The sequence below is a fragment of the Lagopus muta genome, chromosome 5, assembly GCF_023343835.1.
Source record: "Lagopus muta isolate bLagMut1 chromosome 5, bLagMut1 primary, whole genome shotgun sequence".
Classification (NCBI taxonomy): domain Eukaryota; kingdom Metazoa; phylum Chordata; class Aves; order Galliformes; family Phasianidae; genus Lagopus; species Lagopus muta.
In genome coordinates this window covers 52,813,224-52,834,009 of record NC_064437.1, presented here as the reverse complement: position 1 = coordinate 52,834,009, position 20,786 = coordinate 52,813,224, and the positions used below count along the sequence as shown (strand labels likewise).

General features: G+C 58.7%; 4 protein-coding genes across 13 annotated transcripts; 2 read left to right on the top strand and 2 right to left on the bottom strand.

The window, feature by feature from the left end:
- Window positions 1-441: 441 nt before the first annotated feature.
- RRP12 (ribosomal RNA processing 12 homolog) lies at window positions 442-10,612 on the bottom strand. 4 transcript variants are annotated; one of them, XR_007377198.1, is made up of 35 exons: window positions 10,429-10,612; window positions 9,849-10,084; window positions 9,666-9,749; window positions 9,417-9,493; window positions 9,188-9,293; window positions 8,985-9,101; window positions 8,741-8,879; window positions 8,443-8,570; window positions 8,075-8,173; window positions 7,906-7,997; window positions 7,721-7,832; window positions 7,469-7,566; window positions 7,274-7,388; window positions 7,056-7,198; window positions 6,701-6,822; window positions 6,520-6,584; window positions 6,258-6,420; window positions 5,987-6,141; window positions 5,763-5,830; window positions 5,480-5,573; window positions 5,231-5,389; window positions 5,071-5,151; window positions 4,900-5,005; window positions 4,702-4,809; window positions 4,443-4,600; window positions 4,195-4,286; window positions 3,951-4,106; window positions 3,607-3,776; window positions 3,407-3,523; window positions 3,265-3,314; window positions 2,970-3,048; window positions 2,670-2,737; window positions 2,242-2,324; window positions 1,781-2,041; window positions 442-1,687 (listed from the first exon to the last, which is right to left on the bottom strand). XR_007377198.1 is itself a non-coding variant. In XM_048945851.1 (34 exons), exons 1-34 carry the CDS (start codon window positions 10,565-10,567, stop codon window positions 1,939-1,941), a joined length of 3,882 nt encoding a protein of 1,293 aa, XP_048801808.1. In that variant the 5' UTR covers window positions 10,568-10,612; the 3' UTR covers window positions 1,689-1,938. The 4 variants fall into 4 exon arrangements, 1 of the variants encoding a protein (XP_048801808.1); XR_007377199.1 differs by having other exon boundaries at window positions 1,889-2,041; XR_007377200.1 differs by having other exon boundaries at window positions 443-1,443; window positions 1,889-2,041.
- A 147-nt stretch (window positions 10,613-10,759) lies between these two features.
- On the top strand, window positions 10,760-13,161 carry PGAM1 (phosphoglycerate mutase 1). The gene is made up of 4 exons (XM_048945853.1): window positions 10,760-11,006; window positions 11,178-11,452; window positions 11,864-12,044; window positions 12,148-13,161. The coding sequence occupies exons 1-4, from the start codon at window positions 10,868-10,870 to the stop codon at window positions 12,315-12,317; spliced, it is 765 nt and encodes a 254-aa protein (XP_048801810.1). The 5' UTR covers window positions 10,760-10,867; the 3' UTR covers window positions 12,318-13,161.
- A 473-nt stretch (window positions 13,162-13,634) lies between these two features.
- EXOSC1 (exosome component 1) lies at window positions 13,635-15,350 on the bottom strand. Its single transcript, XM_048945854.1, has 8 exons — window positions 15,262-15,350; window positions 15,076-15,191; window positions 14,925-14,999; window positions 14,638-14,726; window positions 14,430-14,463; window positions 14,246-14,296; window positions 14,072-14,156; window positions 13,635-13,892 (listed from the first exon to the last, which is right to left on the bottom strand). The coding sequence occupies exons 1-8, from the start codon at window positions 15,290-15,292 to the stop codon at window positions 13,786-13,788; spliced, it is 588 nt and encodes a 195-aa protein (XP_048801811.1). The 5' UTR covers window positions 15,293-15,350; the 3' UTR covers window positions 13,635-13,785.
- Window positions 15,351-15,411: 61 nt separating this feature from the next.
- On the top strand, window positions 15,412-20,606 carry ZDHHC16 (zinc finger DHHC-type palmitoyltransferase 16). Of its 7 annotated transcripts, XM_048945994.1 has the most exons (11): window positions 15,652-16,681; window positions 16,819-17,071; window positions 17,232-17,426; window positions 17,652-17,740; window positions 17,970-17,998; window positions 18,197-18,330; window positions 18,578-18,625; window positions 19,211-19,296; window positions 19,586-19,709; window positions 19,782-19,852; window positions 20,124-20,601. In XM_048945994.1, the coding sequence occupies exons 1-11, from the start codon at window positions 16,440-16,442 to the stop codon at window positions 20,236-20,238; spliced, it is 1,386 nt and encodes a 461-aa protein (XP_048801951.1). In that variant the 5' UTR covers window positions 15,652-16,439; the 3' UTR covers window positions 20,239-20,601. The 7 variants fall into 7 exon arrangements, with proteins under 7 accessions (XP_048801954.1, XP_048801953.1, XP_048801955.1 ...); XM_048945997.1 differs by lacking the exon at window positions 15,652-16,681 and adding an exon at window positions 15,412-15,469 and having other exon boundaries at window positions 19,586-19,852; window positions 20,124-20,606; XM_048945996.1 differs by lacking the exon at window positions 15,652-16,681 and adding an exon at window positions 15,465-15,561 and having other exon boundaries at window positions 19,586-19,852; window positions 20,124-20,606.
- Window positions 20,607-20,786: the final 180 nt, after the last annotated feature.

Genomic DNA, 20,786 nt, shown 5'->3' with positions numbered 1-20,786 from the left:
CCTGCCACTCATCGCACGCGAGCACCGAGGTTCCGCTACCGCCCCCACGAGGGGCTTTCCCAGCCCCGCACCTCGCTGTGTGCCTTCACCCGCAGCCCCCGCTGGCTGCTCCACACCACTGAGGAGCCCCAGAGGCGCTGCGGAGCGCTCAGAGGCGATGCTGAACACTGAAAACAAAGCCTCTCTCCAGTACCTGGGCTTCTCTGCAGGTAACTGCAAAATAGCTGCGGCTGGCATCTGCGGGAGGTGGGACTCGCATCACCCCTTACCCTGCCCCACAGCAGGGCTCTGTGGGACCCAGAAACAGAGCTGTGCTCGCTGCCAGAGACAGCTGCTGGTGGAGAGCTGCTCGACTTGGAGCCTGGACACGATGACGTCTCCCCTCGAAGGGTTTCTATTGCATTACACGATTAATTAGCTGATTAACAAGATGTTGTGGAAGAATCTGTTCTCTGGACAGTGGCTCAGGCAACACCATCCTCTGTGCTAATGAAACTCTTCTGCTCCACACAGGCATACACTAATTTAAGCAACAACATGCAAATGAAGAACAATGCAGTGAGTAATCTGGAGCTTTTAAATGAATTAGCAACTACCTTCTCCAGGCCTTGTCTCCAAGGAGAGAAGAAAAAAACCAGAAAGATAGCTGTGATGGGCTCACAGATGCAGGTTACAGGTGTTGGCTAGCTTGGAAAGCAATTGCACATTTTCTCACTGTCCTGCCTCTTAGGAGATGAAGGGTATCAGGGCAATGAGGCTTTAGCTGCAGCCACACAGCTCCTCTGGCTGAATATGGATAGGAGGTTCTGCTGGAGCTGCCTGTCCTGTAAGCCAAGGCTGCAAGCTGCCTTCTGGCAGGATCAGAGCAGCAGCACTTGGGCACCTCAGTGGCTCAAGGGTCCAAGAGAGACCCTGAGCAGTGCAGGATAGAGATAGTTCTCCAGCCAAGGCATAGCAATACCAGTACAACAGCTCCTCAGCTTTTAAAGGGATCTTGGAAAAAAAAGAAAACAACCAAACAAAAAGAAGCAGAGAGCCACAAACTGGATTTGCAGCCTACAGAAAGCAGCCCACGGTAAGAGGCTGAACAAGCACAATCCCTTTAGCTTATTAGGAGACTGAAAAGCGTTGCAATTCCAGCATGTAAGCTACCATGATAGGAAACGACAAAGGACTAAAGGCTTTTTAATACAAAAGAGGAAGAAAGATACGTTCACAAATACATGCTCTTTGCATTGTGAGCCATGGGACCTGTATCCTCTATTTGCTACCCTCAGCTCCACTCTTTTCTTCAGCATGCTTTTTCCAAACACCATCTTTTGGGCTCAGCAGAAATAACTGGGTGAAAACAGTTGCTCATCTAACCTGGGCAGCTAAAGACCCGGAATTACTTGTGCTGCTGGGATGTGGTCAGAGCAGAGAAAAGGCTCCATCTCAGCACTCCTAGGTAAGAGAAAAGCCCAGACACTGAGGTTAACAGCAGCAGTTTTTCAGCCAGAAAAAAACATTGCAGCAAAACCCTTTCTGCCTTGCAGTAAGAGATGGGCAAAGCAGATGCAGAACCAGTGACAGCCACAGGACAGACACCACAGAGGGCTTCTGCTCCAGCTCCTCCGTCCCAGGACCTGCTGCACTGCAGGGGACATGCTGTGTGAGGTGTTTGCAGGAAAGAAACGAGGAGTCCAGGCTGGATATTAACAGGAGATGTTTGTCAGTACAGAGCTCATTACATGTTATTTACTTTCACTCACACACACACACACACACCTGGAGCAGTCACCTTACATCACCTTCTTTTAGGCACAGGAGGACAGGGCCAGGAGTCCACAGGGGTACCTTCCTAGGGAGTGTGCCCTCACAAAGTCCCTGTCCCCCTGTGCCTGCACACCTCAGGTTATCACCAGTCCTCAGGCAGGTGCACAGAGCATCCACAGCTCCTCAAGGGCGACGGTCCTTCAGCCGGTTCTTGCGCCCAGCCTTGGCCCCACGCTGGGCACCCTTCATCAGGCCCTTGAACTGACCTTGCATTTTTGCCTGCTTCCTGGAGGGAGGAAGGAGCAAGCAGACAGGTTAGTGTGGGTACAAGGCACAGTCCCTGCACAGGCCTGTGCAAAGTGGCTGCAGTGAGCAACACAGAGGTGGGCAGGGAGCCCTCAGACCATGAAAAATGGTAACAGTGAACAGGATCAGACCCAGGATATCCCCCATTCCCTACCCCATGCCCTTCCTGCTCAGTCCCACCTTTTGTTGAGTTTAGCTCTGTTCAGGGGGATGTAGGCATAGGGGTCAAGCTGGCCCTTCTTCTTCACATCACCTTTGCCTTTCTGTAGGATATACCAACATTGGATGAGATGCAGCACAAAGGGAAATGTGAGTGTTCCATTCTGGACAGCCCTGGTACACAGTCACATCAAAGGCTATGCTGCAATGGGGTGCCAGCTGTGCATGTGGCTCCCAGGGCCGATCTCCCACCCAAGTGATGCCACAGCACCAAGCACATGTGAGGTGAGCAGGAACTGCCAGGCAGGTTGGAAATATTAATGAGTACTGAGCATTGGGCAACTCCTTTTGGAGCACAGCGCTTCCTTGTCCCCAGGACCAGCAGAAATCCTGCCCCAGCAGAGCCAAGACATCTCTCCTCAAAACTCTGCCACCTCTTGGGCTCTCACCTTGGATCTGTACTCTGCACCAAAGGCTGGCTTCTTGTCCAGTGGCCGGTGGATCCCAGAGCCTCCAGCTAGAAAAGAGTGAGTGTTGGAAAGGGGGGTCAAGGCTAGGCTTCTCCTCACCACCTGCCATACTGGAGGAGCTGTTCCTGTTTCTGCCTCCAGCTCTTAGGTGTGAGGACAGGAGAGCAGCACAAAAGTGCAATAACTTTACACAAGCAAGCAACTCAGAGCCAGCTGCCTTGGAGCAGCCCAGCCTGTTCTGGCACCCGCAGAGTGGGCACAGACATGACATGCAATTACCTCTGTACTGAGAGTAGGTCCCAGTCTCTGGTTCATCATCATCTGGCTCTTCTCTGAACCGACGCTTCTGACTTTTCTTCTGCAGAAAAAAGATACGGGGTCACTGCAGCTAGCTTGTCCTTACAGTGCTGTCCTTCCATGGGCCCACGACTTCCTGCTTCTTTCCATGGGACCCAGAGACCTTCCACACCCACCACACATCCTCTGTCCCACTGCAGCCTCCTGCCCCACTCTAAGCAGTTCCTAGGCAGTCACAGCTCAGGCATGCTGTGTTTCCCCTGTGCCCCACACTCACACTGCGAAGGCCCACTTCTTGCAGCACATCTGCCACTTCCTCGTCCACTCCTGGGGCACAGGACAAAGGAGTCAGTGCATACATACAGATGGGCAGGAAAAAAACCATACCAAGATTCAGAGCAAGTCCAGTTAGACAGTACCTTTGGCTTCATCATTGTCCACCTCTTCCTCCTCATCGTGGATGATCAGGCGCCCATCCTCAGACACCTGGAAGTCGTGCTTCACTCCTCTGGGCCTTTTCAGGCTTGGCTCAGTGGCTACACACAGAGATGAGTCAGGGCCTGGGGAAGGACCCACTCCCCAGTCAGCTGTACCCCACTACAAAGGTTCTGTTGCTCACCCAGCACTCGCTGGGACACATTGGGATCCAGGAAGTTGAGAGGCTCATCCTCTTCCCCTTCTTTCAGCCACGCTTGGCCCTTCTGCCGTGCTTGTTTCTTCCGCACCTTGCCCCGTTGCCGTTCCTCCTCTTCCTCCTCCTCCTCTGAGTCTGCCAGGATCTCCTCCATGCTGGGCACAAGGCAGAAAGCACAATGCAGGCAGAGCAAGGCAGAGATGCAAGCCCCAGCCTGCCCACAGCATCGTATGCCAATTCCAGTGATGCCATCAGCATCTCTACGGGTGTCACCCAAGCAGATCCAGCACCAGGCCCTCTGCTGAGGCTTCACCCCAGCCCATCTCTACCTGTCTCCTCTGGGCTGGGCTGGTGCTTCCTCCTCCTCTGTCTCTGCAGCTGCTTGCCTCAGGGCACGCTGCTTGCGGCTGCGAGCTTCAGCCTTGCGGATATTCACCAGAACCTTGTGGAACTCAGCTGGCAGCAGTCCCTGCACCAGCTCGAAGCTGAGGGGACAAAAAGCAATTAGATCCTGCAGAGCAGTGCAGGAAACTCCCACAGCGCTCAGCACTGCTCCCAGCAGCCCCGGCTCACCCGAATTTGCGGATGAATCTGGTGAAGAGGTTTCTCAGCTTCATGCGGAAGTGGCGCCTCATGTCATCTGAAAGGCTGCCTATGGCCTCCAGCTGCCAGCACAGACAGACTTCTGAGGTCAGAGATCCCTGTCCTGAACACCTGGTCCCTCACCCTTCTCCTGCACCCCTCTTGCCACCTCCCTGCATCACTCACACCTATCCTACAGCAGCTCAGCTGTGCCCTCCCGCCCCATGCGGTGCTCTCACCATAGTCTGGACGTGCTTGGCCAGCAGTGTGGTGTCAACCAGCAGCAGCATGACTTTAAGGAAGCCCAGAGCTGCCTTCACCACATCACGTGTGCGAGAGCCCAGCAGCAGGCAGATGTTCTGCAGCAGCTGCTCCACCACGCTCAGCTCCATGTAATCTGCAATGCAGCAGTGCTCAGTGTGCACTGGCGGGCACAGTCCTGTCCTGTTGCCTGGCAGTGCTGTGCCCCCATACTCTGTCCTTGCAGCTGTTGCTTACCTTTGAACTCAAAGAACAGGCGTGTGAGTGCCAGCACCGTGCAGCTGATCATGGTGACCGAACCCGTCAGCCCCGCGTAGACCAAGAGCAGGAACCGCTCCATAGCCTCTGCAAGAGGGGACAGCTCAGGACGTGGGGCAAGCATAGGTCTGACCCCCTGGATGAGAGCAGTGGTGGGGCTGAGCAACAGCTGCTTACCTTGGGGAGTGGGCCCAAAGCGGATGAAAGCATGTCCCATCTCCACCAGCAGCATGAAGGCATTCTTGCGGGCTCCCACCGACACCTCCTTGGTGCACAGGATGACCTGGAGGCACAATGCATGTCACAACCCCACAGTCACCCAAGTGTGCACCCAAGTCCCACACTCACCTCTGGGACCAGGGCAGTGATGAAGGGCTCATGCTCAGCTGAGAGCTGCTTTACAATGTGGAACAGGCACTTCAGCCGGGGCTGAGGAGAGAAAGAGCCCAGCACAGTCAGATACAGGGACACAGCCCTGTCCCCTTCCCACAGCAGCCCTCGCTCTCACCCTCTTGGCTGGGGACGCTGCACTCTTGAGTGAATCCAGCAGCACTGCCTGCAAGTCTTCCAGGTGTGAGTGGACAAAGGCCTGGCACGGGGCATGCGGGGCAGCACATACTTCCTCCAGCACACGGTATGCCTTCTTCTGCATGCTGTGATCCTTGCTCTGCACGGACAAGCAGTGACACTGCCGTCAGGATGGCCTTTGGCACAGTGAGAGGCTTCGCTGTGCTGGTGAGGCTGGCAGCAAACTGACCTGGAGGGAAGGCTGGATAGTCTGGTACAGGGAGCCTAGGGCCTGCTCACTGGCATAGGGAGACATTGCCACAACCAGGTCCAGAATGGAGAGCCTGCAGCACAGAGAAATAAGGAGGAAGATAAGCACAGGACCATCAACACTCCCCAACCAAGCTTAGGACTCTGCCTAGGAGCACTGTTTGATGCATGAGAATGACGTATCCTACAGGAGACAGCCTGAGCGCTGCTCAGTAGGAGGGACCCAACAGATTCACCCTTCAGTATCAACCCCTGGGTGTTACCTGGCAAACTCTGTGCTCTCAGGACTGGTCAGTTTCTCACTGGCTTTCTGCAGGAACCCACACACCATCTGCAGGGCAGGCACAGAGTCAGTCATGCAGCCCCTCCCGCGCCTATGCACACCTGGAGTCAAGCTGCAGGCTCTCCAGCTGGCTCAGCAAGACCTTCTTGTGCCAGAAGAAAACGGCTATGGCCAGCAGCCTGCCCCATATCCCCAGATACTCACCTGTGGGTCCGTGATGGTCAGATAGGCACGCACGGTGTCCAGCACAGAGCGCCGTTGACCACTGCTGCCCCCATCCTCCTCAGGTTGGCTATACACGTTGAATAGGATGGGCAGGAAATTTTTGGCAAAACGACCCACTTCTGCTCGCTCTGCATCTGGAGAAAGAAGGACAAGGGTGTGCACATCAGCATCACAACCCACATCTGCCCTCACTGGGTCACTGTGGGGAACAGGGACGGTCCCCCTTGCCATGGCAATGTCTGTGCCCAACCTGTCCCACAGCCGTGGTGGATGAGGGTGCGTAGGGCCTGGCACACGGTGGGGCGGAGGTCCGGGCGCTCGCTAATGGCCATGCCCAGGGTGCGTGCCAGCCCCTTGAAAGCCTCCACCACGTCTGTGGGGCGGGTGCAGAAGCCAGGCAGCAGGGTCCAGACCTGGAAGCAAAGGAGTCAGTGGAAGACCAGCATCCCTCAGCCAGGACTCAGGCTAGCACTGCAGGTAGGCAGTGGTGGGGGCGGCGGGCACTCTGTTACCTGCCACTGCAGTGTGTCATAGATCTTGGATTCAAGGCTCTTCCCAGCTTGGGCAAACTCCAAGGCTGCAAAAGAGGAGGGGGAAATGAACAGAACAGTGGAGGTGGCTCTGCCCTGAGTGGAGCTCCTGCAGAGCACCCAACACTGTGTACCCAGAGCCCCGCCATCCACTGCTCCTCACCTCTGCTCTTCAGAGTGGCTGCCAAGGGCAGGAAGTAGCTGGTGAAGAAGCCAAGCCGTGTGCCCTGCACGTAGTCCCGCAGCACAGGCAGCAGCCAGCTGCGGGGGAAATCCAGAGTCTCCCTGCGGAGGGAGAAGAAGGTCAGGGGAGCATCAGACTTTAGGCATGGGGCACAGCCCCAGAGCTGGGCACAGTGAGACTCCAGGCAGCCGTCATAGCAGCTGAGGCCGGGAACTACACAAGGTGCCTGCTGTGATCAAGCAGACAAGCCCCAGCTGACAGAAGAAAATTTCTCTGCTAAAGATAAGCATCTGCTACCGCTGGACCCCCCAGACCAGCCCAGGGTCATGCTCACTCCTTGCCGTCGATCTGCAGGGGAACAGCTTCCAGCAGCACCTCAGGGCCCATGGCACCAACAGCAGCCCCCACCGCCTGGTCCACCTCAGTGGTGTAGGGGAAGTGCGGAGAGAGGCGCAGGTCACACAGGGACTGCAGGCACTGTGGGGACAAGCAGGAGGCTGAGCAAGGAGCCACCAGAGCTTACTGGCCCTGAAGACTCCCTGTCTCGCTCACCTTCTTCATGATGGGATGGCACTGCTTCCCACACACCTCGAAGAAAACCTCCAGTACTTGCAGCACGCCATCCCATGCCGCATGGAAACGGTATGTCAGGCCTTCCTCCACCGACCTGACAAGGAGAGATAGGTGGTGACAGGGACTGAGCTGGGCCCATGGTGACAGCCTCTCCCACCCACCACCGTTCCTCACCTGAACATCTTGCAAAGGTAGGAGCCAGGGGCTGGAGCAGATGCAGAGACATTGCCTAGTTCATCCATGTGGGGAGCAATGCACTCATTCAGGAGGGTCTGCAGACATGGAAACAGTTGGGTGCTGAGCTGTGCATGTGCCAGCCCAGGGCAGGACAGAGGACTAAGACCCAACACAGAGCAGCCTCAAGTGCCCAGGCAGATCCCAGATCCCAGCCTGGCCACAAGGACCTAGGCAGTGCGCACTTGGTACCTCAAGGGTCTGTGCTGCAGCTGCCACCACCTGCGAGTGTGGGGACAGGAAGCAATTCATGGTGGCTGAGAAGAGACGGGGCAGGTGAGCCCAGCACAGGTCCTTCTGCAGTCTGGAGAAGAGAGAGAAGAATGGTGAGAGATGGAGCTCGGTCTTCCCTCTGCCCAGCGCCAGCCTCTCCCCACCTGCCCAGGTTGACGTGTGCCCTCTCCATGGTGGACAGCCAGGTGAGCAGCGGCTGCAGGTCACTGGCATTGGGCACGTAGTCGTACAGTGCCTAGGGTTGGGAGCAAAGTGGTGTTGGGAACAGTGGTGCCAGTAGCCCCATCCCTCCCTATCTGTCCCCGCACTCACGGTGATGATCTGGGCATTGAGCTCAGCTGGCAGGCAGGACGTGCTGGGCTGGGCACTGAATAGGCTATGGAAGGCCTGCATGGCACATGCTGTCACCAACTGCAAGGACACGTTGTCAGAAGAAACTGAACCTCCGTGCTTCACACTCCTACCCCCAAGCATGCTCTGCCCAACCCACAGGGACACCCCATCTCCACTGGGGCTTCCCATCTATGCCCCCCTTTTCTACAGTAGCCAACCAGCCAGCTCTGATTGGGATGCTCTGATTTCAGGTCCTGCAGATTCCCAGTAAGGCAGCCTGACGCCTGCCAGAGCTGAGGTAGAGGCACTGGCACAGGCGCTGTGTGCAGGGACACAAGGGAACTGACCACATGGCTGAGGGTCATGACTCTGAGCAGGGTCTCACAGCATGTCTTCAGCACAGCCGCAGGGAAGCAGGGCAGCAGGTCCCGCAGGAGGGCCAGCACGTGCAGTGTGGTGGTAGCCTCCTTGGTGCCTGGTGGAGCAGAGCAGCACCCACACTTATAACAACAGCCTTGGGCAGAGACCCCATGTCAGAGCTGGGGTGAACTGAAGCCCCGCTCTGGGAAGAAGGGAACAACAGAAAGATGGCTAAGGGCTCTCCTAAACTCTTGCAAAACCTCTCGCCCTCTTGTCCCTACCTACCTCCAGCTTTTTCAATCTCCTGCACGCAGAACTTGGCACTGGAGGGTGCCGCAGGATGGTGCTCAGGAGCCTCATCTCCAAACATGAACTCGCTCCCCCTCAGGACAGAGCACACACCGTGCTGAGCTGCTTTCCGAACCTGGAGGTGGGTGAATACAGGGGCATAGAAACCAAGGGCACAGAGAGCACAGCCAGCTCCAGAATCAAGCCACGGAGCAACACCCACGAGGTGCTGAGAACCCACCTTGGGTTTGGTGTGAACACAGAAGCTCAGCAAGCCGTGGTAGACCTGGAGGGTGACAGGGTAGCTCCACGCTGCCAAATCCTGTTTTCGCAGCAGTGTGGCCAGGCATGAGAGGACCTACAAGGAGACAGCAAGGATATTGGTATTACCTTACAGAGACCACCCTGAATGCGCCAAAGAGCCTGCCCCTCTCTGCAACTCACCCATCGCAGTGCAGAGGTGGAGCTGCTGCAGGCCTGTGAGGATATGATACTCATGAAGGCTTTTGAAGCGTCTGAGAACTTCTTTATGAGTACTGGACTGGGGACTCTGTGGGGAGAAAGGGCAAAGAGCAGGCAATCACATAGGGATTGGCACCCCCAGCCCACCCCTGGGACTGTGCCAGACCCCATCCTGCCGTGGCAGTTCTACCCACACCAGTCAGCAGCTCACCGCTTCAAGACAAGGTTAAGCAAGTACGCAACAGCAGCCACTGACTCAGGGGAATCCACTGCCTCCAGTGTGGTCATCTGGGGAAAAAAGGAGGGGTTTGCAGCAGGCCAGCCTTTCCCAAAGTTTTGGGGAAGGGGATAGAGAAACAAAGGGCAACTCAACAGTGTCTCTTCCAGGGGATGCCCAAAGCCTCCAACACGAGCATAGCACCCCTGGGAGCTCCCATCAAACCCAGTGGTGGTCACTCACCAGTGCAGCAAAGTACTCAGTCTCAGTCTCTTTGCCTCCCTGTGAGCGGATCACATCTGTCACAGCTGCCAGCACGGCACAGATCTGCCACAACAGCAAGCAGAGCCGTCAGCACCCTGGGATTCTTGCTCAGGATGGGAGCTATGCCCAGGACCCCACACCCAGCCCCACTCTCCCTGGTACCTCTTTGTGTGCAGCAGAGTTGGACTCCCAGAAGCGCTGCACCTTGCTGAAGGTAACATTGGTGCAGTCGCTCAGCCCGCTCAGGAAGGTGCCGGAGGACTTCTGGGTGGCAGCCTCCTCAGCATCACCCTCCTCCATGGGCAACTGAGAGCTGTCAGTTGGCCGCTCCACACGCAGGGATCCTGACTGCAACTCATTGTGCAGCTTCACCGCATCCACCGTCAGATTGCTTTTCTCTGCCAGGTGAGCAGACTCGGGGTCAGGCTGTCCCACATCCCCACCACCCTCCCCTGCCAGTATGAGACGCGGATGTTGCTTTTGCCATAGGAAAAGCACTGAAACGAGGGGTGCAGAAGAGTGAGGCATTGAGTTTGGGATGAAACTCATTACTCAGAAGGTGGAGAGGCCCAGACACTGCTGCCCAGATAGCTGTGGGTGCCCCAGTTGGACGGGCCAGAGGCCTTGACGCAGCGGATGGCAACCAGATGACGGCAGGGGTCGGAAACGGGTGGGCTTCAAGGTCTTTTCCAACCCTGCGCCGCCCCCCATCGCGTCCCACCCCGGCCCCCAGGCCGCTCACCGGCAGGCCGGCTGTAGAAACGGCTTCGCGCGGCCAGGCGGTGCCGCCGAGTCTCGGGATTGCAGTCGCTGCTGTGTCCCTTCCGCCACCGCCGCAGCTTAGTGGCGGTACCCGCCCGCAGTCTCCCGCACCGCGCCATGCTCGCCCCAGCTCCACGTGCCGCCCCGCCCCGCCCTGCCTCACTTCCGCTTCCGGCTCCCGCCGCCATTTGCAGTGAGGGCAGCAGCGCCCACATCGCGGCGCGGCGCGGTGACGTCACAACCCGAAGGTCGCGCCGCCCTTCGCGGCCCCGCCATGCGCTACGTGCTCCCTCGCCTGCCGCCTCCGTCTGCCTGCGCATGCGCGTCTCGTACTGCCCGGCGCGGGGCGGTGCGGGGTGGGTCAGTCGCGCGCGGCGGCGGCAGCGGGAGGAGCGTGAGAGCTGAGCGCCGGAGCAGCAATGGCCGCACACCGCCTCGTGCTCGTCCGCCACGGCGAGAGCGCCTGGAACCTGGAGAACCGCTTCTGCGGGTGGTACGACGCCGACCTCAGCCCCGCCGGGCAGCACGAGGCGCGGCGCGGCGGAGAGGCCCTGCGAGGTACCGGCGAGCCCTGCGTTGAGCGGGTGGTGGGGCGGGCGGTGGGGCTGCGCCCGCCGGGCCCTGCGGGGGCCATCTCGGGGCGCGGCGGGGACCGGCGGTGCCCGTTATGCAACGGCGCGGCCTCGTGCGGCCTCTGACCCCACCAATCCTCCCCCCCCGCCTCCGCAGACGCCGGCTATGAGTTCGATATCTGCTTCACGTCGGTGCAGAAGAGGGCCATCCGCACCCTCTGGAACGTGCTGGACGCCATCGACCAGATGTGGCTGCCTGTGGTGCGGACGTGGCGCCTCAACGAGCGGCACTACGGGGCCCTCACCGGCCTTAACAAGGCCGAGACGGCTGCCAAGCACGGCGAGGCCCAGGTGAAGATCTGGAGGCGTTCCTTCGACGTCCCCCCGCCGCCCATGCAGTCAGACCACCCCTTCTTCAGCACCATCAGCAAGGTAAGGGGCTGCCAGGAGCCCGGGGAGCCTCGTGGCACAGGCCTCCCACGCTGCCCTTCGCTCTCCGGTTGCAGCATCGGTGACAGGGGCTGGACTGAGGCCATCCTGTGCTCTCCCTGCAGAGGATGAATCCCATGGGATGGCACAGAGTCAAGGGGAGATGTTAATCATTAGTCCTGCAGCCAAAGCTTGGGTGTTTGCTCAGCAGCAAGCACCGTGCTATTGCCCTCAGGCAGGGTCGGCAGCTGGGGGCAAATCCCAAAGCACTTTCTCGTGGGTGTGTAGCTATAAGCCATTTCCACTCCTGTTCTCAGCACTCAGCCCCTAGTACCACCTTTCCATTCTGTACGGCTGCTGCTGTAGCCCCTGAGGGTGCTGAGCTGTGATGCAGGTGTGGTGGTGTTACTGCAGGATCGTCGCTATGCTGACCTGACAGAGGACCAGCTGCCCACATGTGAGAGCCTGAAGGACACCATTGCCCGGGCCCTGCCCTTCTGGAATGAGGAAATTGTCCCACAGATCAAGGAGGGCAAGAGAGTCCTTATTGCAGCCCATGGCAACAGCCTGCGGGGGATTGTCAAACACTTGGAAGGTACTGCAGCTCTGCACGCTGCTTGGGATCCCCCACTGCTCTGGCTCCACATGAGCAGGGCTTTCCCTTGCCCTCCCTTTGAGTAACCATCCTCTGTTTGCAGGCATGTCAGAAGAGGCCATCATGGAGCTGAACCTGCCCACCGGCATCCCAATTGTGTATGAATTGGACAAGAACCTGAAGCCCATCAAGCCCATGCAGTTCCTAGGAGATGAGGAGACGGTGCGCAAGGCCATGGAGGCTGTCGCTGCTCAGGGCAAAGTCAAGAAATGAGGCAGGTGTGCAGACTAGCAAGTAGATGAGTCCCCTCCGTCCCCACCCCTCTGTGCACACCCCACAGCTGTAGGAACTTGGAGCTGCAGAGCTGGAGCAGGGAGCAGCTCCCCAGGACTAGGCCCCTTCCCTCTGCACCAGGATCACCTCTGCAGGCAGCCTGGGAGCTGGGGGGTGAGGGGCTGTGTGCACAGGGGTCTGGTGTGAAAGGGAGTCCTTGCTCTGCCAGGCAGCAACTGCAGCCCTATGTTGTGTGTTCCCAGCCCTTGGGGGGATGCTCTCAAGCAATCTTTTGCCATGCCTGGCTTCTCTTGCTTCCCCGGCAGCTCTTGTCACTGTTACTGTAGTTCTGTTGCTTGGTTTAGTTATTCCAGGAGCACAACAGGAGCGGTGGGACGTGGGCAGGAGGGGGCAGCAACCAAGATGGGTGCCTAGTCCCCTCGTGGCTGTGTGGCACAAAGACTAGTATGCTTGGATACCAAATGGGTAGTACTGTGGTGCATGCTCCTGTTGTAGTACAGCACCCAGTAGTAGTACTTGCAAACCCTGACCCAGCTCTACCAGCCAATGCTTTAACTTATTGCTTTTGGACAAAGGAAGGAGCGTGTTGTCTGGGAATTTGTATTTGCCATGTGCTTCCTCCAGCCAAAGCCAACCCTAGTCCTGCCTCATGGAGGTGGTGTAGATGCCATTGTGCCCCCAACCCACAAACACGTACTTGGCACTGTCACTGTAGCCTCCCCCACTGCTGCTGTAGTGAGCCTGGGCTTGCACTGGGTCAATCTAACTGTCCAGCAGTACCAGTTGTCTTGTTCCAGTTCAATAAAATATTAATATGCAATAATTAATGCCTGTGTTTTTCTGTGCCGCTGCGCCATGTGCTCCTGGGCTGCATGGAGCTCCCACTTTGCCTACCGCCTTCTTTCCTGTGCTACCACGTGTTTGTGATGCAGAAGTTGCTGCTGACTTGTGGGTGCAGGAAGTGCTTGGGCTCTGCACAGCAAAGCACAGTTCTGCAATCCTTGCTGCTGAAGAGTGATTCACTGCGACTCATCAGTGGTTTACTGCCTCTGGCGTGTGCCACACCCTTGGCCTAATGCAGGGCATGTTTGACCTGAGGTGATAAGGGGCCCTGGAGAGGAGTGCAGCAGCCGCAGCCCGTGCTGAGTACCACTAGCCTCAAAGCCCTTCACTGTTCCCCTTCCCCAGCATCAGGCTGGGAACATGCTTCCTCACCCCTGCACTGCTCTCTGAAACAGCCCCATCCAGCAGCTCCAGAGCAATCCGTCTGGGCAGTAACTGAGCAGAACACAGAGCTCTCAAAAAAGAAAAAACATTTATTACCTACAGCACAAATACAAAATCCATCCTGCTGTTCCAGTCTCTCAAGTGTGGAGCTGCATGGAAGCTGCTGGACCCCACCACAGCGGCCCTCCCTCCTGGGGTCCCCGTGCCCCTGAGGGGGCTGCTAGGTCTGCAGGAACTGCGGCTGCACGCGGGCCACCTTACGGAAGTCCTTGGTGTGTGTCTGTGGGCACTGCATCTCACACCAGCTGATAGGAACCATCTGCACCCCTGCAGGCATCCCCAGTCAGCAGGTTTCCTTCCTGCTTACTTTTTTTTCATATTTCCCATCCCCAGCAGTGCAAGGCCTCCTCTTGGGCCCTCCAAGGCTCAGCAGTGGGAGGAAAGGAGGGTGTTTGCTCCCCAAGCTGCATCAGCTGCTCCCCACATAGAGAAGGGGTGATTCCTACCTGCCTCGCTGCGTGCCACTACCACACCCAGCTCATTCTCTGCTGTGCTCAGCAGGTAGTTGGACTGTGCATCCCCCAGTGAGATCTGGTTGGGTGTGGGTTAAGAGAAAAACTCTCTTGCCAATACAAACCCTCCAGGCCTGTGGGCCTGCCCAGTGTGATGGGAAAGGATACAACTTTGGCTAGAACTATGTCACCAGGACGAAAACTCTTGTAGACTTCTACCTGTGTGGGAAGGAAGGGACAGGAGTGCATGGAGAATGCAGGTATTTCTTAATAGTCACTACAGGCAGCAGAAGGATGAGAGCTGGAGAGGTGGAAGCTGCAATGGCACTGAACCCAGCAATGCCCTGCTGACCTTATCCTTCTCAGTGGCTCGAATGTCTTCCCTCCTGGAAAAGGAGACACAGGAATGTGATACCAGAGAGAGCAAGCAGGAGCTGCCCCAGCCTGTCTGGACACTGGCCAGACCTCGCTAGATGTCTCCAGGCAGCTGCCCTCACCCAGCTGGCCAGCACCAGGCAGGCAGCCCGCCCTAAGCAGCACGCCCCCTGCCCTTTCCCTACCGTATGGTGCCGCGAAAGGTGGATTTCAGCGGTGTGGAGCCAACATACAGGATGTTCACTTTGGCAAACCGGGAGTTGATGCTGCACACCTGCACAGAGGGACAGCAGGCAGTCAGTGCCTGTGCAGTGCAGGCTGGGCCTGGAGACTTGTTTACTGCTCTGCTGCTCTCTGTCCCCGCCGCTCTGGCCACTGCCCTCCACGCAGAGTTCTGTAAGGAAAGCGCAGAGCCCCCGGCCACAGGCACGCACAGGGACACGCGAGGGGCCGTCCCACCCCCGGCACCTACCTTGCAGGTCACCACGGCCCCCACGCCGGGCAGCAGCTGCGCCTCCGCGTCCCGCACCACCGACACCACGGGCAGCTGCGAAGCACACACAGGCTCAGCTCGGGGCCGCCCACGCCCGCCCCGCACCCCCGGATTCCTGCTCCGCGCTCACCCCGCCGCCCTCGGCACATTTCTGCAGGCAGCCAGCCAGCGAGGCGAAGATGGAGCCGTGCCGCGCGTAGGTCCCGCTGCCCGCCGAGGCCTCCTCCGTGCTGCACAGCCGCTCGCCTGCGGGACGCTCGCTCAGCGCCGGTGCCGTCCGGCCCGGCCTCCCCCAGCAGCACGGCCCCACACTCACCGGGCACGCAATACCGAGCCGGCGGCGCCATGTTCCGTGTCGCGCGTGAGCCCACAAAGAGCCCTCCTCCTATTGGCTCTCAGCGGCGGGGCCGCGCTATAAGCGGCATGCCTATTGGCTTGCCTTTATCCCTAGGGAGAAGTGGTGGCGCGCTGCCTGCTGGGAGTCGTAGTGTAGCGCTGGGAGACGGCGCTTCCCGGCATGCTTGGTGCGCAGGCGCGGGGCGGCGGGCGCTGCCCGGGGCCGTGAGGGCGGCGCGGGCACCGGGCATGGCGGTGGGCGGCGGGGAGCGGGCGGCAGGTGGGCGTGGGCCCGGGGCCGGGTGCCGCGGGGCTGGGTGCCACAGAGCGGGGGAACTCGGCCCGCAGCGGAGGGCTGGGGAGGCTGCGGCCCGGCCCCTTGGCGGTGCGGGCCCCTTGGCGGGGTGATGCCTGCCCACGGTTGGGCCGCGCTGCCCCCCACGGTTGGGCCGCGCTGCGCCTTAGCTGCCGTCGTCCGTCACGGGCGAGGGCATCTCTGAGCCCTGTGTCTCCGGGAGCGGGGGCGGCACGCGGGGTTGGCGAAGCCCACCTCCCCGCTCTGAGGGTGGGCTGGGTGCCGCCGCGAGCCGGCTGCGCCGTGCGTGTGCCTGGAGCAGGGTGCGGCGCTGCCGCCTGGCGCTGTGCCGAGGCGAACGGGACCTTGGCAGGATCCCGGGTCGTCCGTGCTGGTTAATATTTATGGTCGTGCCTGCACGGAGGCTCTGGGGCCCCGACCTGGCAGATCGTTTGCCTCATTTCGGGGCCGGCTCGGGTTCCTCCTTGCTCCCAGCACGGCCCTTGAGTGGGATGAGAGGCTCGATGGGAAGACGAGCGCTTGGCTGTGTGTTCCTTTGCTGTCTGAGGGACGGCACCTCGGCCTGGGGGTGCCTGCGAAGTGTGGCACTGTCCTGGGAGGATCTGGGGGAGGGGGAAGGAGAGGTACTGGGACTTTCACACAGCGCTGTGAGGTTGGGATAGGAGTGGGGTGGCCTCTGCAGCTTGGTCCAGAACCTGAGGCAAAGGGAAGTGGCATCCAGATGCTGCCTTCTAGGTGTGAGGACAGGGCATGTATATTGTGTGTGCTCCCTCATTTCTGAATCAGTTAGGAAAGACTGGTGAGGGGATCCCCCGTGGTTTTTGAGCATTCCCTGCCCTGGAATGGGCTCAGCGCCCCAAGTGCCCGCACCGTCTCTAGTTTCCCCTGAGTCAGACTCTCCGTGTCAGTCCCCATCCCCCTCCCCTCTGGGAAAGACGAGATGGGAGCAGGGAGCATCTGAGGTCAGGTGCGGAGGCCTGAGAGCCCCGTGTCCCCCTCTCCATGCGCAGAGCTCAAGAAAGCAGCAACACGGGCTCCAGCTCGGGCTCAGCGCCACCTGCTTCTGCTCTGCGTCCTGTGCAGGGTGAGGGAGAGCTCTGCCCCGCTGTGCAGGCAGGCACCTGGCAAGAGCTGCACCATCAGCACGTCCAGGAGGGGACGCCCTCCCCACGGGACAGCGGCAGCAGGGCGGCCTGCCCACATCCAGCCTCTTCCCTGCAGGTGCATCTCAGCAGGGATGAGAAGCCGGCAGCGGATGTTCGCAGCGGTGATGCGCCTGCTCCTCAAGTGCCTGCGTCTGGGCCGGCGGCGGCGCTTTAAGTTGCTGCGGCAGGCAGGACAGCTGTGGCACTACGGGCGTCTCTGTCTCCGCTCCCTGCTCTACAATTCCTTCACCGACAGCGACGTGGTGCTTGACTCCCTCTTTGAGCCTGTCTACTGGCTGGTGGACCATGTCACCCGCTGGTTTGGTGTGGTGAGTGCCTCCATTGCTAGAGGAGTTTGGGGTGGCGAGCATGCTGCTGGGGACACTGAATCCTAGAGCTTGAGCTGCGCTGCTCCAGGTGGAAGGGAGTGAGGATTCAGCATGGAGCAGGTGCTGCACACTCCACTGACCCAAACTCCTTTTCCTTTAGGTGTTTGTGGCACTGGTGATAGGGTTGACAAGCTCCATTGTGGCCATCGTATACATCTGCCTGCTGCCCCTCATCCTGCAGACATACACACCTGCCTGGATTTGCTGGCATCTTGCCTACGGACACTGGAATCTCATCATGATTGTCTTCCACTACTACAAGGCCATCACCACCTCGCCTGGGCACCCTCCGCAGGTGAGGCTGAGCCTGGGCACTAATGGGCAGTGCAGCCTCTTGCAGCTGGGCACTGGGGACCAGTACAGCTGACCATTGGGAGCATCCTGTTGGCATCACTGCAGGAGGCGTCCTCCAGACAGGGACTGGGAGGGGAGGCAGGTTTGGGGGAGTATGGCTAACACATGGAGAGCAGGGGATGGTGTGGGGTTTGGGAGCACATCCTCTTTTCTGACCTGTGTGCAGGCCAAGAACGATCTCACTGGCGTCTCCATCTGCAGGAAATGCATTGCCCCCAAGCCGGCTCGCACCCATCACTGCAGCATCTGCAACAGGTAATGTTCCCCGGCCTCCCCACCACATCAGGTAGTGCCTCTGCTACCCGGGGTAGGATCCTTCTCCCTCCCCACCATAAGCCATGAGAAATGCGCCCCTTCCTCTCTGCTCTGCTGGCTTTTTACCTGCCTCTAGCACAGCATGAAGGACTGAGGGGGCTGGCTGCCCCCTCCCAGACGTGGTGCTTGCAATTCGCACTAACACTTGTGGTGCTCTCCTCCCCCCCAGGTGTGTGCTGAAGATGGACCACCATTGTCGTATCCTTCTGCAGTACTAACTTGCTGCACTCTCCTGAGGAGCCAGCCCTGCTTCCTCCTCATCTCCCTGCTCCATTTCTGTCCTGAGTCACTCAGTGCAGGGGAGGGTTCACAGAGCCTGGCTGGGTGTCTTGATCCCCATCGGGTGGGTTTGGACTAGCGACCATCACAGTTACACACCTTTAACCCTAGAGGCAGCCTGGCTCAATAACTGTGTTGGGCACTACAACCACCGCTACTTCTTCTCCTTCTGCCTCTTCATGACCATGGGCTGCATCTACTGCAGCATCAGCGGCTGGGACATGTTCCGGGATGCCTATGCAGCCATTGAGGTGAGTTTGAGTGAGATGGCCCCTCATCTGCTCCAGGAGAGGAAGTGCTGGCATACTCAGAGGCTGCCTGGTCTCCCTAGGCTGAGCTTGCAGAACAAAGCTGAACCAGCACTAGCATTGTACTGACTTTGCTTCTCCTCTCCCTCCTCCTGTGAAGTCCCTGCTGCCTTAGTCCTGTGAGGTTTGAGAGGAACGGCCCTTTCCTCTGAGCCATGTAACTGGTGCCCTGTGTTTTCCATCCCCCTAGAGACTGAAACTACTTGAGAAGGAGAGACTGCAGGTGGCCGCCAACCAGGTGGGACATCCCTGCTCCCCAGCTGCTCCAGGCAGCGTGGAGCAGAGCTGCCCTGCAGGCTGAATCCTGCTCTCAAAGTGAAGCCTGAGGCCAGAACCAGCCCCCATGCTTGTCTCATGAGTCACAGAGTTAGGGCTGCCTGGGCAGCTCTGCTACAGGCACAACCTCCGGCAGCTTTGGGTCTGATTTCCCCATGTACCGAGCTTTCAATGGCTTTGGCTGGTGGCAGCAACAGCACTGGGGCCAAGCCACTGTTTGGCATGCTACTCAGGCTCTGCTCTCCTGGGGAAGCTGCAGCAGCAGTATGTAAACACATCTCACCCTGAGCATCATCTCCTGTGTGGTGCAGTGACCTGCTCCCTGAGCTCCAGCACACTGCTCATCATTCATCTGCCAGCTCTCAAGTGGTGTCTGTCTGTCTTGTGGCTGTCTTCGGCTGCCTCCCTCTTGCCCTGGCTGTTGTGTTGGTTCTGATGCCAGTTTTTTCTAACTGCCTGATTCCTTCATCAAAGGAGCACTGCACTACCTGCCTGGCTTTACACTATAAAGCATTCTGGTAACGTGCCCCTCTCTGTCCTTTTTCAGACATATTACCAGACCCCACCACCCACCTTCTCCTTCCGCCAGCGAGCTTTCCATAAGAGTGTGGTCTACCTCTGGGTCCTATGCAGGTAAATGGGGTTACAGAGGCTGGGAGGGTGCTGGGGAAAGCAGTGGGGCCCGCTGCAGCACTGCTGTGCTGTCCATTGTATGCCACCTTCCCTGGGCTAGACTGCTTTGCTCTAGCACAGACATCCCTGCCCTGCTGGCTCTTGGGCTTCCAAGAACTGACTTCAGCTCCCTGGCACATGGGATTAAAGCCATCAAACCACCTGCACTTGCTCAGGAAAACAGACTCAGTCCCCCACAGTTACGACACTGGTGAAGACCTATGTGCAACCTACTGTGGCTTGTCCCCAGCTCAGTAGCACTGGCCCTGGGTGCCCTCACACTGTGGCATGCTGCCCTCATCACCCGTGGGGAAACCAGCATTGAGAGGCACATCAATAAGAAGGAGAGGCAGCGACTGCAGAAGAAAGGCAAGGTAAGCACAGCCCCAGAGTGGGAGGGCCAGCCATGCAGAGCCAGACTTGATGTGCATCTCTCTGGCCCACAGGTGTTCAGAAACCCCTACAGTTACGGCAGCTGGGATAACTGGAAGGTGTTTCTGGGAGTGGATGTGCCAAGGTAAAGCACAAGGGTGCTGGGACCCAGGAACCAGTTTTACAGGGCTCAGAGGACCCAGAGCAGTTTTTGAGCCCGGTTGTAGTGCAGCCTCCAGCTGCCTCAGCTTTGCCTAGTGGCAAGCTCTGGCTGAGCCTCTGCCAGGAGAGGGAGGCTGTTGTGGCAGCTGAGGGCCATGGACTCATGTACCTCACTGGCACCTAACAGCCCTGGCTCCACTTTGTAGTGCCATGACTTCAGCTTTTTGCTGCAGGCTTTGCTTCTCTTCCCACAGGCACTGGCTCACCCGTGTCCTGCTGCCCTCTCCTCACTTGCCCCATGGAACAGGCCTGAGCTGGGAGCTGCCTCCCTGCATGACTGAGCAGCGTGCACCGCTCCTGGCCATCTGAGGTCTGGGTGCTGCAGCAGTCCCTCCCTGCTGGCAGGGGAGACACAGGGGACCCACTCCACAACCACGGCTCAGTTTGGCCTAAGTGGCTGGGGGAAGGCAGGTGTGCTGGCACACACCTTCTACCAGAGCCAGCGCTCTAGGAAATGGAACTTTGAGGCCTGGTTGCCTGCTCTATTAGTGCCTCAGTGGCTGCAGGCAGCCCTGGGGAAGGGGGCAGTTGCTATTCCTGTCTAGATGAAGGTACTGCCCTCACTGCGCACCAATATGGGCCAGCACAGGGCCCAGTGTGGCTCTGTGACAGGGCAGGGGGCAGAGGATGGCTTACCTGCCCCCTAAGCATTCCCCAGGGAGACTTTTTAAGAGCATCCAATAAAGGTGTTTTGTGTTTTTTAAAAAAAACAAGGATGTTTGACTCTTCTCCTTGGTGGGAGATACAGCTGGCTGAGGGCAGAGGAAGTCTTACGATTCCAGCTTGCAAGGAGAAGTAAGGACCTGCACCCAGTCCCTTCAGCTGTGGGCACTGGGGTCTCAGTGCAGCCCAGGCTG